The following is a 16,534-nucleotide window of genomic DNA, read 5'->3' as shown; positions in this document are numbered from 1 at the left end:
ACATATAACACATGCATAGATCTAAAAGAAGTATTTTTTTCAACACCCTTAAAAAACAGTTAGTATTGAAAAAGTACATTAAGAATGGAATCCCAGTAAAAAACCTGTCAGCCTCTTGCTTTTTATTCCATGTACCTTTGAAATTACTGTTAGTTGCATATTTACTGCCAAGTACCTAATTACTTGTAAAAATCTAGCCCTGCACTCCTGAAGCTCTTGAGTGATGGAGATACCAACATCACTCATCATTATGAAGATAATTTTAATGATGAAAGCATTGCTTAAAGTTATTTTAAAATTCATTTTTCCTTTAACTTCTTTATAGATGATTTGTTTCAGTACCTGTGATGCAGTAACTAATCACTGATGGTTTTCTTTGCAAATAATAAAATAGATTTATATGCCCTCCCTGTAGGAACAAGAATTCCATCACCTCCTCCTGAATTTCTGAGCTATCGAATATTTGATGAGTGCTTAGGGAATCAGTATTGTGTCTTTCCGCAGCAGTAATCAAGCAATGAAGTATTCTCAGCCTTAATGAATCTACTGCAGGCCCAAAAGATGAATATTTCAAATGCAAAAGCAATATGTTTGTTTTGAACACATTTAAGTTTGGCTTTAATAAAGCAAGTAGTGAAGTGTGCAATGAATTATATTGTTAGATGGTTAAAACAGAGCCGTGCAATATGTCTGAATGCATTTAATCCAAGTAAGTACTCATTTTGAATGTGACTTGCAAATATGTATTACATGTATGTATACGAACGGATGACTCAGGAACCAGTGTGAGATCTGTGCCTTTCCTTCCACTCCTGGTTTACTCCAAAACTGGCTCAGCCTTGCAAGGCCTGGAGCCAGAAAATCATTAAGTTGAATGTTATGAGGGCTGAAATTAAGCATGTGCACCAACTATTCAAGTTAGGATCATTGAAATTGCGAGTGAAGCGCCGCATTGGACTGGGACCTCCCACATGTTTTAGCAGTTTGGTGGGTCTCAATGAGCAGCCACAGGCAACTTTTAAAGGTCCACAACGCAGTGAAGCCTCGCAGACAAGTCTCATCACTGCGGTGTTATTGCTTTTGCAAATCCAGAAGCCTTTACTGCAGACCACGAGGATACTGTTGGATATATGAAGTTAAACGCCTTCCTCTAGCACTGGTTATACCTTGAGAAACACCAAGTAACCCCCGTAACTGACAGGAGTGGTCATACTGTTTTCTCCTGAGAAACTTGTCAGGAGACAAAGAGAAATCACTGGCATATTGTCATTTGTCTCCAAAAGATTTGGATTTTTGCTAAAATAACAAATGAGTTTTCCTTACCAACAAAGCAGCAAGATCTTTTTGATTCCCACTGCTGTTTAATACTCTGATCCCTTCTCTCTCTTGAAACATACTTTTTCCCAGTTTCAGAAAAATAGACCTGTTTTCCCACTGATTTCCCCACCCCCAATGGGCTTTAACAACCATTATATGCATCACCAGCAGGCTAGAGCTCCCTTCTCCCCTTTTCAGCTTGTTCCAGATGAACAGCTTTTACAGTAATTTGAACTAAAAGATCAGAGGTTCCTGAACCACTTTGCTCCTGTACAACAGTCCCTGAGGCTCAGTAAGGATGAGAGAGGTCCTTGAAGGAAACACCACGGCATGGTGCAAGGTTTGGTTTGTTTGCTGTTTGGCTTTTGCACAGTCAGGCACTTCATTCTGCCCCAAATACACAGCTACAGAACAAAAGCCTGCAGGAATTTTCAGCAGGGCTAAATCATCTGTCACTTTGTTATTTGCTGCATCTCCCTGTAGGTACAATAGTGCCCAGCACAATCACAGACTGGTTTGGGTTGGAAGGGATCTTAAAGCTCCTCCAGTTCCAACCCCTGCCATGAGCAGGGACACCTTCCACTAGAGCAGCTTGCTCCAAGCCCTGTCCAGCCTGGCCTTGAACACTGCCAGGGATGGGGCAGCCAATGCTTCTCTGAGCATCCTGTGCCTCAGCACCTTCACAGGGAAGAGCTCCTGCCTAATATCTAATCTAAATCTGTCCTCTGTCAGTTCAAAGCTATTCCCCCTTTTCCTATCACTATCTGCCCTTGTCCAAAGCCCCTCTCCAGATTTCTTGTCAGCCCCTTTATGTATTGGAAGACTGATGCTTGAAGTGATGCTAGGGTCAGAATGCAGACCAAGTAGTAAGGTGACCCTTTCCCTGAACATGCCTGTTCACTGTATGACTCATACTCCAATGCAAGAAACACCTTTCAAGGCCCAGTTAGAGATTTCAGGCCAGCTCATTTCATTTGCAAATTGGGAATATCTGCTATAAAGTGCTCACAGTGCTATTTTATGTGAGATCCTGAGTGTCTATCCACAATGAAATAGAGATGAACAATTACAGTAGTTTGTATATGCAAGAATTGTTTCCTGATTTTAACTATTAATTTTTGTCAGGTCAACTGACCTGCTGCATGCAAACAGAATTTATCAACAGAGTTTACAATGAAGGCAATGAGAAAAGAGGAGATTTAATTAGCAATTACAAAAAAGTACCAAGTGCTTCAATTATCTAGGTTTAGAACCAATGTACTTCACCTCGAAATTGCCCCTGAAACAGTGAATTCAATAAGGAAAATTCTTATAGAGTCCAAGTTAAATTATTTAAAAAGGAAGAAAGAGGGTTCTTAATTATTTAATGTTTCACCAGTAATTACACAGTTCAGTATAATGTTCACTCACTGGAGAACCTGATTTTCAAAGGAACATTTGTGAACATCAGTCAAACAAAAAACAGCTGCCAGACTATAAACTCAGTCAGTGCAGTACACATTCATTCCAACACAGCATTAACGCATTAGCAAAATCCAAGTCCTGACTTAATGGCAAACCTATCCAATAATTTCTGTGTTAAAATATTTACATAGAACAGCATGCACAATTCAGTTTTCTAATGCATTTGTAAAAAACGGTATGACCTCTACTGGTAATTTTATTTAAAGCTGTGTTCTAGATAAATGAGTTAAGAGATGGAACTACAGCTTTGGAAAATGGCAAACTATAAAATCAATGCTCAAACAGTCAAAACTGACAATCAACATGCGGCCATGGACATCTTAGGGACTTTTTATTCCAAAGTTACTAAGGATCAGTTGTAAACGACAGCTTTTAAATTAACTGCATCAGCTCCTAGCCATGGTGAGCTTATCCACATGGTGCCCTGGGGAGCAACCCTAAAGGAACATCAAGTATTTCTGAGCAAATCCATAAAGGCATTTCCAAGTTGTGGCTCACAAGCTCCAGCACATGATACGCAGCTGGGGGAACTAAGACATCACCTTGATCAAGCAGTGTGGATGTGCAAAGGATCATCACCATCAATTAACAACCCTATGTACAAAGCTCAATGGGATAAACTCTGGAAAACCCTCATGATGGCCAAAACAGCAGTTGCCACACTGAAGTCCTTCGAATTTACTTACACAGGCCAGAACTGAGCATATGATGCTTCAGATAGAGACTTTGGGCTCTACAAATCTTCCTCAGCAGCTTTCCATCTTGGGGCAGAGCTACCCAGAAGGAAGACCTGATGCACGCACAAGTTTAAGAACACACCACTCATTTATCATTTCAACCCAAAGACAAAGATACCAAAGAAATAAACTCATTTCCTTCCAGATGCAAAACAGGTTGTCCCTGGGTCACTTTGCCATAGAATTACCTTACCCCCACTCTCTGAAAGAGACCAGAGACTGTTTATCAGTAATGGCTTCAGATTTCACGGCTCTTGGAGCAGAGGAGCCCAGCTGCACCATCATCCAGGCTCTACAGCCTAATGTCCTGTGGCCCGCAGGGCTAGAAATGATGAAAAGTATACATTTCTGCTTCCCTAAGGGGTCTGCAACACTCAATTGTGATCTTAAAGAGCCTGTGGTCTCTTAAAATCAAAGATGGCATTTTTAACAGCATTACAGACTATTTTAGGTTATTTTTAGTGAATTTAATGGCTCCCTTGGAATCGTGGGACCTGCAGTAAGTGCAGCACCTGGCTTTGCAGGTGGGAAATACAAAACACATTCCTACTTCAATTTTAAAGTCCTCTAAAAACAGGGTTTATGGAATAAATGTCATATACAGACCAGGAAATGGTACAATATGGGGCAGTGCTTCATGCGGCTTATGTGAGGCACATGATTTAGTAATTAAATTCCAGCAGGCGATGCTACAACACGCATTGTACACCATGGCATAGCACATGCTCCTTCTGACACAGAACTCACACATAACGTGTGGCTCTTCACTGTGGTATAAATCAAGTAGCAGCGCCTTTGGTTGTTCTGCTTCTAAACTTCTGCCTTGGAAGGCCACATTCAATTTGCCCAATGCTCCTCACAGCACATGAAGATTAAGAAGTCTGGGGAATCATCTTGCTATGCCACTGTAAATTATCGCAGCTCCACCAACTTTACCCTAACATGAAACGCCACAGAAGTGCTCAGAATTCAAGAGTGATGAATTTAACATGCCTACTTCCACTAGCCCGATGTCAGCAGAGATACAGCAATTTATGCAACACAAGGATCTGTCCTTTTCTCCTTATCAAAGCATTTGATCAAAATCAGTGACATGGAAAAAGACAACCTTACTTAATTTGAGCAGGAGAGTCAGGCTTGTCACTCCAACATCATAAGAAAAAGGGATGTATTTACATACGGGTACTTGTATATTCCTTTTTATCTGGCTTCACAAAGATAACAGGAAGATCACTATCATTCACAGTAAAAAACAGTGTGAAACCTCACAGAGGACCACCATTTTCCCTTGCTCTCCCCTCCCTTCTTTCCTCTCCTTTGAAAAAGCAGCACCTTGAGATGCTCCAAATCATTAGCCATTTCTCTGTCTGTGACAGCTTGGTGGTATGGAGCTGCTCCAACTCCCTCCATTCAATTCACCCTCAAGTTAGGAAGTAAAAACTCAGTTTCTGATGCAACATGACGAAAGCCCCCACTGCTGTACACCACTGCCACGTGGCTTGACCTGCCAGCCCCGGCAAGCGCCAGTCTCTAAACCACACTACAGGTCTTGAGCTTGTCGAACCAGCAAATGAGCTACCCAAAGCAGTCACGCTCCTGAAGATGCATTTAAAAAAGCAGATGCATAAATTCACTCATTTGGAAACCTGGTCTGTTCAAGAACTTGTTACTATGACAATTTAGAAGATGCTGCTGCAGATAAGATTGATGAAACTTATTGATTTTCTCTCCAGCAATGTTTGAATTTCAAGTTTTTCTCACAAACAGTACCCCCAGTTCATGTTGGGTTGTTAGTATTCCAGGGACCACAGCAATGTGCTTCAGCAGTGAAGGAAGTTCCATGATAAATGTGTTCTCCAATCTGCATCTGTAAAGCAGCTATAAAATCAGAACAATTCATGCAAAATTTTTCATTATGTTTTTAAATATACTTATTTACATTTTAAATCACACATAGACAATATAAAATATCTTTCACTTAGACAGGTGGGAACAAGAAAACAGATGCATCCATTAAGCTTGAAACAATTCAATGAATTAAACGGTACTGGGTGAATGCTTTGGTTTATGGATATAGCCCTTGTTTAAACTTACTTGAAAAAACACGGCCATGGCTCCTACTACCCTGTTTTCTAGAACTGCTGTTCCAAAACTGTCAAAGTCATCAGGATTGTAGAAGTAAATCTGCATCTGTAAGAATTAAAAACAACAACAAAATCACATTAGTGTTGATTCATGAAGCTTTCAAACGAGGTAATGTATCCACGTCGTACGTAAACCCAGTCTTATGAACCTGAGATAAAGGAATTCTGCTGAACAATATTGTTTAACTAGCATCTTGATTAATAGCATGACTGCCCTACTGGGACAGTAACCAGGGAACAGAGTCAGTGCAATGCATTTTAATACCAAACCTAAGGATAAACAGAATGGTCAGTCTGTTTAGATGGTAAATTTTGTGCTTTCTGACAGGATCTCTTCATTTCTTTGCTCACTGCGGCTCATCTCCTGCTCTGTTAAATGTGCTAAACATATTTATCTCAAAAACCATAGAGAATTTTGGAGAATGATTTCAACGTTTAGAGTTATTCCTTTATTCCTAAAGCAATTTGTAAGATAAAAGTCTGTCTCTGTAGCAATGCATTTTTATGAGCCTCTGATATTCAGGACTATCAGTTAGGGTCAAGACTTCTCCCTGCCTACAGTTAAATTTCCTGACTTTTATTTCCAAAGCATTAGCAAAAAGTATGAGACAAACCCAGATATTTTGACGTCATTTTAGGATGAATAATGAATATTAATACTTAGGCAAATCCAAAGTGATGGCAGGTGAGAATAATTACCCCAGAACAGCAAATGCCACAAATACAGGAGGTCCAAGAAACAGCTTCCTTCATACACGTTGCTGTTAAACAGCTCCACTTCACTACACATGCATCCATGAATAAGGACAACTCAGAGAGGCCCATGGGCACTACTGCTCTGAATGTTCTCAATGGTTCTTGTTCCATTTACTGCATAAACTAGCCACTTCTGCCAGCCATCCTACAGCAGTTGTTAAACCCTTCCATTCCCAAAGAAGTCCCTAGTGTTAGTGCATCTGTATCAACCACAATTTGCTCCAGTGGATCTGGTTTGCATCCAAAACATGCAATGCTCCCTTCTCAGCATTACACCATGCAGGTGTGCACACTTTCACAGAATAAACTCAGTACTGGTAACATTTGCTGCATGCTACAGATTAAAGACATGTGCCTCATGGTTAACAGCTGAAGTGCAAGATCTAGACTCGCAGCAGTTGCTCTGGGGACCATTCAGGGAACCTGCTGGATGGCTTTCACAATCCAAACCACTACTGATGTGCCCACTGGGGCAAGAGTACTGCAGGATGGTTGGCCAACATGCACATACTCATGAACACTGATTCCAGCCAAAAAAAATCTCTTCCTGGCTATGAGACAGGAATGGACCCATCAGGCTTCTTTCGCCTGAACCTGCACATTGACTCCTGCTTCTCTGCTGCCCATCACCCTGACCTATTCAGGCTTTCCACAGCATTTCTAGGTGACAAAAACCAGCCACACAGTAAACAGTTAAATGGAGATGGCAGCTCTAGCTGAGACTGTCCATGCCTCTCAACACTCCGCCAGTCAGACCATCACTCCCTCCTGCAAATCTGTCTGCAAGCAAATGCTCTGCTGGCACCAACAACTTTTTTGGGGCTGTTCAGCTTTTTCCAAGATTGTGCTGCATGACAAATCCTCCCATATTCACAAAGGCAAGTGTTTTTCCCATATTCCAAAATTTTGTATATTGCCAGATAAGATGATGCCCTTTTATCTTGCTTAGATATGTTCCTACTCATATTTACTGATTTCCAGGCTTCTGACTGTATATATTGGCTGTAAGCGATAGGCACTTCGCCACTATCATACATCTAATAAAAGACCACCATATAGAGAAAAAGCCAAGATGAAGATCAGTCTCTTCAGAGGTAGAGGTACTTTTTTTTTCCCAGCAGAAGGATAAAATAAGACCACAGACCAAACGGCTGACAAAAAAAAAAAAACAAACAAAAAAAGCACACAAAAAAAACCCAAAACCCCATGAAAAAATTGTCTGGCACTCACTCTAGCTTCATAAAATTTGAAAGCAATTTTCTTCCCCTATTTTGGCCTTCCTATTCCCAGTGTATTAACAGCGCACACAGATTTGCTGGCAATATCTCACAAAGCTAGTGGTGCCTCCAGGTTCTGAGAGCTTGTGCTTTGAACAAATGTAGACCAAGGTACAGCCATTCACTGATGTAGAAATCAGAAACAGTTCGTTTCAGGTAGAATTGCTTAAACTTCAATGTCGCCAGCACAGACAAAACCTCACAAAACACTCACAAATTACAGTTTACTCCCATTTAAAATACAGTCTAAAATTAGATGAACCTTCTATAAAACACTTCACTACATCGTCCCCATAGTTTATGAAGAAAAGTATTACTGAGTTCAGCAGATGCCAAAATCATTTTGGATCACTTTTGCTCTCTGCATTTTAAAGGAATTAATTTTTACAATACACTTTTGGATAGCAGGGCAAAGAGCTTTGGTAAAAAAAGTGCTTAATTCACATCCCACGTCTCAGCAGTGCAATTCCACAGACTAATCAAGAACCACACTCTCCCTTGATTACCATACACATTGATAACATCGTACCACGGCTCCCTAGTGTTTTTCCAGAGCGCGTGGTCCTTCTCTGTGCATCCATCAAGTCAAGGGGAACTGTCTTGTATGAAAAATTATCATCATCTGTCATCTAGGAGCTTCCTTATGTGTTCATACAGCTAGAAGGGATGCTTTAGGAGTAGAATCTCACAGGACTTGCTATTATATCATTTACACACACATACAATGCAAAAACAGTGTTAGGAAGATGGTAAAGTTACGTTCTCAAAGCTGCTCATAAAAGCACACCTGGACACCGCTGAGCATTACAATTATGACAATTTTCTAATTATGTGATCACATATTGCTCTCTTCCATAATACAGTCTCATCTGTTTTCCCCATTTCACAATAAAATGTAAAGGTATCTGACACATTTTTGTTCTTTTATCGATAATATACATAATATTGAATGCATTTATCACCAGGTATTTAATTTAATGTTTTCCGTGGATGGCATAATGTTCTTTATGTACAAATTGGGAATAAGATAGTTAACTATAAAATTAATTTCACTGCATACTTAAGTGGCCTAAACATGCTAGAAAATTTTCATTATTACTCCTTATTATATAATTAGTATATACAAGGTGTATTATGCATATAAACGACTTCTGCTGTCTCTGCCCAGTACATACAAAGAAGTAGTACAGAATGCAAAGGGGCATTTAAGCAAAGGCAAATTTGGGTCTTATTATAATATCCTATTTAGGAAATGCAGAACAGAGCATCATCCAAGCTTCCTCATCCAACCTGAATTGTGGTTTCAGCGCTACAAACCTTGTGATTTCTCAATAGCTTCTAGTTTCCAAAACTCAAGGAAAATACATATTTCTAAAGGCTCTGAATCCTTTAGCAATGGGAAAGCCTGAAATCCGCTCTGTAGTTTCTGTAAGTGTGATGCCCTCTGCAGTAAGAACGCTTGGTTCCACACATCCCTGCTGATTGTGCTCCAAACAGCCTTCCTGGTGGCACAGGTCCCAGAGGCCGTAAGAGCCCTGTTCTCTATGGCACAATATACTAGACCTGTAAGACTTTCACATCTAGCCCTGTTACAACTAACAAGGCTGGGAAGGGCTTACATGGACCTTCCTTAATCTGACATGCAACACAGCACTACGCTTGCATGTACCTTGTAAAGATCTATTATAAAAGACATGTAGTGTCCAAGCAACTTGAAATTTTCAGGATTTTGATATGAGTAAACTGAAACAAACTGTCCCTAGTGACAGAAAGGCACTTTTCTTGCAGAAAGACTCTAGCCTAAAATGCTACTAACAATTACTGTAGCTACAGAGCTTTACCAAGGCAGGGAGAGAGCAAGAGTCTGCTTTTAATGGAAAACCTTCATGCTTTGACACTCTTCACACTCTAAAAGAGTAAATTTGTTTTTACTCAAACTTGAAGGGGATTTGCTGTACAGCACAGATTAAGCCTGGAAAACAAATCTTACTAAAGGGGAAAATCTTCAGAATGTTACAAGTGCCTTGAAACAGAAGATTAGGGAGAAAACCCTCACTTCACCATAACCCTGGGGACAATTGCCAGTCACCCTATAAAAACATGTCATGCTTTCTAGTCTCTTCTGTCCAGGAAGATCCAGTGCTCAACCACTACAGCTTCCAAGCACTCCAGGCCTTTTTCCAGCTGACAACACTTAAACAAATGAATACACCACATACATCCAACACCTAATTCCTCAGCCAGGAGCACCTTTGCTTCCATGCTCCTACCAGCTACACCACCCCTCCACCAAGCCCCAGGGCAGGCAATTCCCTTCTCCTTGGGCTCAACCTACTCCCTGCAGAAACACCTTTATTCAATCACGTTGTTCCAGACTCTAGAGGAATCTGGTGTTTCCCAGACCTGGCAAACATCAGGCCCTGCTCTGTGCTTTTTGACTCAAAACCGGGCTGCTACCACGCTGAGCTTGTAAGGACAGGCTGTCCAAAATGTGCATGTGTGTTACTCAGAAATACTAGAGTTCTGATTTTATTAAGCATAATTATTTTGGTTCTGATTTTATTAAGTACAATTGCCTCTGAACGACTAAACCCTCTTTATGAAATGCCAGTGGCTTGCAAAAACTGAGCCTGCTCCAAGTGAATGACTTCTCCCTGCCACCCATCCACAAATAAAAGGCTTTGGCTCTCTGCTCAGATGCTCCTCCTCTGCTTGGCAAGACAGACACCCAGACAGAAATCACCATTCCCGTGCATGACATCTTCTGCTTTTATTACCCCACTACAAAGACAAAAAGTTTATATCCAGTGCAGACCATCGTGGCTAAACTCATTCAGCACTTACAAGAGAAAAGCCACAATGAGCATTTGATAGATCCCAGAAGATGTGAGCGAGTTCAAAGCAATTCTGAGAGACTGGAAACCAAGCAAGAACATTTTCCATTGACAGATGCCAAGTATTTTAAAAATAAATAATTGAGACTTTTAAATTGGGCTGCTATCACCCTGTGCAACCCCCTACAGCAGATTTCTCTTTAGATTAAAAAATGAACAAAGGCTCATTGTACTATCACAGATGTGGAGTACAGAATATTCAATAGTATCAGGAATGCTGGTGGAAGGGAAAAGATCATCGGAATTAGCTTTTCGCTCATTTGCTTCCAGCAATCCAAGGGCTACCATGCAATTTAAGGCTAAAGGAAGGGAAAAAAAAAAAGGTTTTATAGGCCAGCCAGTTTTTTGATGAAACAGGAGGCAAGATGCAGAGGCAACAGCTATGTGGTTTATTATGTACTGCTTTGGAGACTGAGAGCAAAGCACACAGGCGTGCAGGTAGACTGCAAATCTTGCAGAGTGGCCAAACAGAAATTTGCAGTGTTTGCCTTCAACAATGATCACTGAATAGACTAATTTTTAATTAGTACCTTTGCTGCTCATATTGCAAGAATAAATTAGTCCCAGCCGCTTTTACAACTGGATGTAAAACCTGTCTTGCAAAACCAAATCCGGTGCTAAGATTATGAATCATACATGGTTTTTCTTAATTGAAAGCTTGTATGTAGCTTACTTCTGCTTTAAATACATGCAGAGATTTCTAGCCAGTTGGAGGATGTGATCCATTTGGCTCGCATAAAAATTTTCTACAGACATAATGTAATCTTCACTGCAGCAATGAAAATTCAAAATCGCTGTCCTGCAGTCTGTGTGTTTACTGGAGTGTGAGATGTACACTGGGGCAATGGAGTCTGGTGTTTGACTTCTTATTATATTCTCTTTAAAGAAAAAAACCCATGAAACTTATCATTTCTAACATATTCAGAACCTGCCTAGAAAAGGTGGGGGGAAGAGCGAATCGTGATGTTTTCCAGTTCTCCTACTAGAGCTTGATGTAATAACAGAGAGTATACTGCATTTTTTAAAAAAGATAAAGTTGAACAGGAGTAGATAATGGCATGTTTTTCCTGCCTAGTCTATTATTCATCAGTGAATTTTTTAACTATAGTTAGGCAGGTACAGAGATGTATTTTGAATGTCATAACTTAGTATTTTACAGTGCCTCAAAGTGTGCTGGGTAAATTGCAAAACAAAGAGTCAGACAGGGTCTTTGCCCTAACGTAATTGCAACTTGATAATGAACACAATGCTGGGCTGAAAAAAAATGAACGGAGTTGAAACAACAGGAAGAGCAAAGATCACACACATGAAATAAGAGAATTTAACTCAATTTAGACATTCCCATGCTTTAGAAGTATGGCAAATTTCCCTTTAATCTTTTTTAATAATAAGCATTAATTGTTGCTCTGTTGCCCACAGAGAACACCGTAGTTGTATCTGTGTTAGAAGTTGAGATTAAGCTCTTTCATAATCATTTTCAACATTACAGTTGGTAGTTGTTGCATGTTCTGCCCCTAATTCTGAACAGTGTTTAAACCTGTGAGTGGTCCAGTAACAACCCAGTAGGAACAGTGAGGCAACACGATGCTCGTAGGATTGCCCTGGGCTTCATTGTTGGATCACAGCCATATCACTTAGTGTCTTGAGCGTTAAGCCCTGAATGTTAAGAGATGTACCCTGGCAAGCCAGAAACTTCCCTGATTTCTACTGCCAGAAATAAATTCTTCTGAGGCCTGCTCCCATCCCAAACAAGAAAATCCGTCTCAGGTACATCCACCAAGTCATTACACAGTGAAAGCATATTTGATGCTAAAAAGCTGTATGTTGCATTCATTTGTATTTCCATAATATGAAAATAACAGTTTCAGTGTTTATGCTTTCCATAACATGAAACTTTTTTGCAATTGCTTTGTACTCTGAGTAACAGCCATATGATTCACCATGAAATGAAGTCTGGAAAATCGTTTTGGATAAATGGAACCATAAATTCAATAGAATTTCCATGACAACATAGATTGCAACACTTCGCCACAAGTAAAATGTCATAAATCATTCAAAACCAACAAAAAATCAGCAGTAAGTCTTCTCTTTCACAACACACCAGACCCCTGAATTACAGAGCTGTGGTTATTACCTCCCATGCAGTGCTTCTCATTTCTGATCCTCTTTCTCTTACAAGTGTTGTTTTATATCTGACCTCCTTCCAAACACAGGAAATTATAATGCTAACAACTTAATACCAAGATGTAAACAAGCATTGAAGCGTAACAAGCAGGAGGCTTTTTTGAACCTTTCCTTCTTTCCTCATCTTCTAAAAATGTTTAAATATCTTCATCCTGTGGTAATTATACCTGTGCATGCAGATACATCATTGCATCTTGTTAGGCTCACAAATTTAGGAGGTTCTTTTTCTGGAAATGTGGGTGGTAAGTGTACAATAGGTACTCAGTTTGTACAGACGATGCGAACCACATGTCCGAGGGATGGAAGAGATCCAAGGAGAGGAGGAGGTAAAGATAAGAAAAGAGGATAAAAGACTACACCATATAGTATTGCTCATTTGTATCTCTCCATCAGAGGGTTCCTGACATGTGGTATTTCACTTACAGTCCAAGGATCTGGAATGAAGTGATTCCAGGAGGACCTTCACTGCAATTTAAAAAACCCTGCGGCTGCTGCCTGCGTGCCTGTGAGAAAAATCTGGAAGATGCAAAACTCCTCCCCCCGAAAAGAATAAACAGCTCATAAAACCAAATGAGAAACAAATAGCTCCGTATTCTGTGTTTTGGGTGGGAGCACGAGTCTTTCTTACGAATCAGGTCTGTTGGTAACTTGATTGCAAAGGCCTATGAGAGAGTTTCTGCTACCTCGCATAAATAACTGCCCATTTCTGGGTTTGTTTCCTCTTGTGTAAACTACAAACATTGCCAATTCCTCCTTTAGCTGGATGTTTCATGAAGAAAAAATACAAAAGACTGGGACTGAATGGAAAGAATGGCACAGAACTGAAGAGCACACGAAATAAACTGCATTTGGAGTGGTGTTGGAGAACTTTGGGGTTGCTGTTTATTTGCTTGATATTGCAGTAACAGTCACAAATACCTCATGGTACCAGTACATTGCCTCTTAATACTGGTATCGACTTCTAAACAGCTCACATCTGACATGGTGCTGAGGTTGTGAATGCTCCATCCCTGGCAGTGTTCAAGACCAGGTTGGAAGAGGCCTTGGGTGCCACGGTTTAGTGTGAGATGTCCCTGTCCATGGCAGGGGGGTTGGAACTGGATGATCTTAATGTCCTTTCCAACCCAAACTATTCTATGATGTCGCAGGAGCTCAGCGCAGATCCTTATTGCAAGGCGCTGTATCCACATACCCCAGGGCATCTTCCCAGGCTCCTGGAGTCAACAGGGGCTCTTCCCTCCGCTTCTTAACTCCGACTCTGCCAGAAGCTTTTTGGTTTGGTTACTGAGTGGTTCAGAGCACCACCCACAGTGGCTTTCTCTAATCGTGGCATATTCCAAACAAGACAACAAGCACATGTATGTGGGAACACACAGTGCTGAGACTCAATCTCAGCGAGAGGCAAACTTTCTTCCTAAAACTGTCCAAACAGAAAAATTAGAAGCAATACTTAGCTGCTGGTGGGGGTGGAAAACTCCACCAGGCAATTTAGGAAGTGGCTAAGCACCAGATGCCACAGCAACTAAACCCAAGCCGAATGGACTGACTGTATGAGCAAAATAGCTCTGAACTCAACCCAAAAGCAACTGTTCCAGATGTCGTCTTCATCTGTTTCCCATGGTCTTTCTACAAGGAAAACTAAACTACTGAAGAAAGAGTTTTAAACTTCAAACTACCCAAACTGTCCATACTTCAGCAGTCTTTCAAGGATCCATTTACTTTCTTAAACGTCAAGAAGTGCTGCCAGAACTGAGAGAACCGCTGGGATTTCCTAGCAAAAACACTCTAGCACTCTTCAGGGAAAAGAAAGGACCTGCTCTTTAAATACAAACCCTTACAAAAGCACACTTTTCCTAGCGTGGGTGATTAATACAATTTCATATACCATTCACTTTAAAGATGCATTGCCACAAGTATTCATTCCTTTGAGAACTCATATCTTAGCACAAATTATTCTTTTTGTACTGTGGAATTCAGAACATCCCGTGTGGTTTATTTGGGGGGTTTTGTGTGTTTTCTTTCCTTTTTTAATATATAAATAGGAAAGGCGAGCTCTTCCATGCGGTTTAATGATCTTCAAAATGCCTCAGAACAAACTTTGAGATATTTATAGTTTTGCTGCATCTCTGGCTTCAAAGCCATGCAGCAGATGGGGCATGTTTTCAGAAGCATTTTGCTGGGTGAAAGGTCATTCCTATCTCTGAGGGGATGTGAAATCCTCCGGGCTGTACACTTGCAGAGCTGCTTTTATGTATTAACTGTGAAGTACAGGGGCAATTACAGCAGAAGCAGCCCATGAGAAGAGCGTACTTGGAGGGTTTCTCTGACTGACTGTTATGGTAACAGTTATAGAGGGCAAAACTAATATGGGCTTTCCCATATTTTGCAGAATATCTAACATCACATCTATTTAGGCCAGGTTGGACAGAGCCTTGGGCGACATGGCTTAGGATGAGGTGCCCCTGTCCATGCAGGGGGGTTGGAACTGGATGATCTTCAGGCCCATTCCAACCCTAACTGTTCTATGATTCTGTGATTTAAGGCATCAACGTAGTCCCAAAGGTAAAACAAAGAGGTGCTCAGCATCAGAGGTCTCAGTAGGTACTTGCTGGAGGAAGGGGGAACAGCCCTGCACTGTGGGGACAGCACCAGTTCTGCGTCACACTTCCCGTTTGAACACAAGAGAGATTTTTCCAATGCAACTGCTCCATGTGGGTGTTTTACTTCAAGTTTCCCCAAAAGGCTTAACACGCAAGGAGCAAGTATAAAATATCCTTTCTAAAACTCAGGATCTCTTAAAAATACCTCAGATTGAAATCCTTCACCAATTCCCTAGTCCCTTGGAAAACCTTGCGCGGAATATCTCTCTATTCTGCCTCAATTTTCTAGCTTTCTTTACCCTTATCCTCCAGCTCTTTTATCAGAGCAGGAAATGAAGTCTGCACACATCTGAAGTGCAGTGTTGACAAATCTGTAAACTTCTTGTCTTCTCAACCTTGTGTACAGACACACACACACAGAGTAGCTGAATACACCGCCTTAATGACATGGCTTAAGGACATGATTCTGTATTAACACGAGCAAATTAAAAAGAACCAGACTTCAGCACAGCGGGAAGCAAAATATTCAAGCAAGCAGCAGAATTTATGGGAAGGTTTAGGTGCTAGCAACTGTGTAGTCTGATAAAGTCAGAACCTTGGTCCACTGTCGCATCTGCAAACCCATTTGCAAATACGCTCTGTAACAGTCCTTTGCTAGATGTCAAAGTTACTCTTCCATGCCTGTGAAATAGAAACACAAATCTAACCCTCAGCCGCTCCTGTGCTGGTACCTGTCTGCAGGTGCCCTGTTGAGACTCTCCTGGTGCATCTGACTCCGCTGCTCGCTTGTGGCATCACCTTATCTAAAGTGACTAAACCAAGCTCTCCGCTTTAACACTTCCAATTTTTAAGGGCCCGCTGATGTCGATAAAAAGCGTGTTCAACTGCTTTGGAATCCTGATGAACACAACAGCACCACCAGATTGGCATCTGAGTCCAAACTGTAGAGGGCTTGGTTCATCAATTTTTGGTGTTTGCTCCTCGTGGAAGGCATGCACAGCTGCTTCCCTGCTCAGCCAGGCTCTGTGCAGCTTCGTCCCTTCCCTCTACTCTCCATTTTAACAAACAGAAACAAGTCTCAAGCCAGAGAGTCACATTTCCACCCTGGCTCACATCTGTGTATATCTGAAAGCACCTTTTCTGCCTAGGACCTCATATTTG

General features: G+C 41.0%; 1 protein-coding gene across 3 annotated transcripts in view; it reads right to left on the bottom strand.

Annotated features, from left to right (window-relative positions):
• The window catches only part of PTPRG (protein tyrosine phosphatase receptor type G), a 404,913-nt gene that overhangs the window by 132,411 nt on the left and 255,968 nt on the right, over positions 1-16,534 (bottom strand). For all 3 annotated transcript variants that reach the window (XM_061472858.1, XM_061472855.1, XM_061472857.1), the window contains exon 6: positions 5,613-5,708. In XM_061472858.1, coding sequence (XP_061328842.1) covers positions 5,613-5,708 — 96 coding nt within the window. The remainder of the gene's footprint in view (positions 1-5,612; positions 5,709-16,534) is intronic.

Source organism: Pezoporus flaviventris, unplaced genomic scaffold (assembly GCF_033815535.1).
Source record: "Pezoporus flaviventris isolate CSIRO_AGI_PZ_B2104156 unplaced genomic scaffold, CSIRO_AGI_Pfla_v1 ptg000073l, whole genome shotgun sequence".
NCBI lineage: Eukaryota > Metazoa > Chordata > Aves > Psittaciformes > Psittacidae > Pezoporus > Pezoporus flaviventris.
This window is presented reverse-complemented; position numbering and strand designations above follow the sequence as displayed.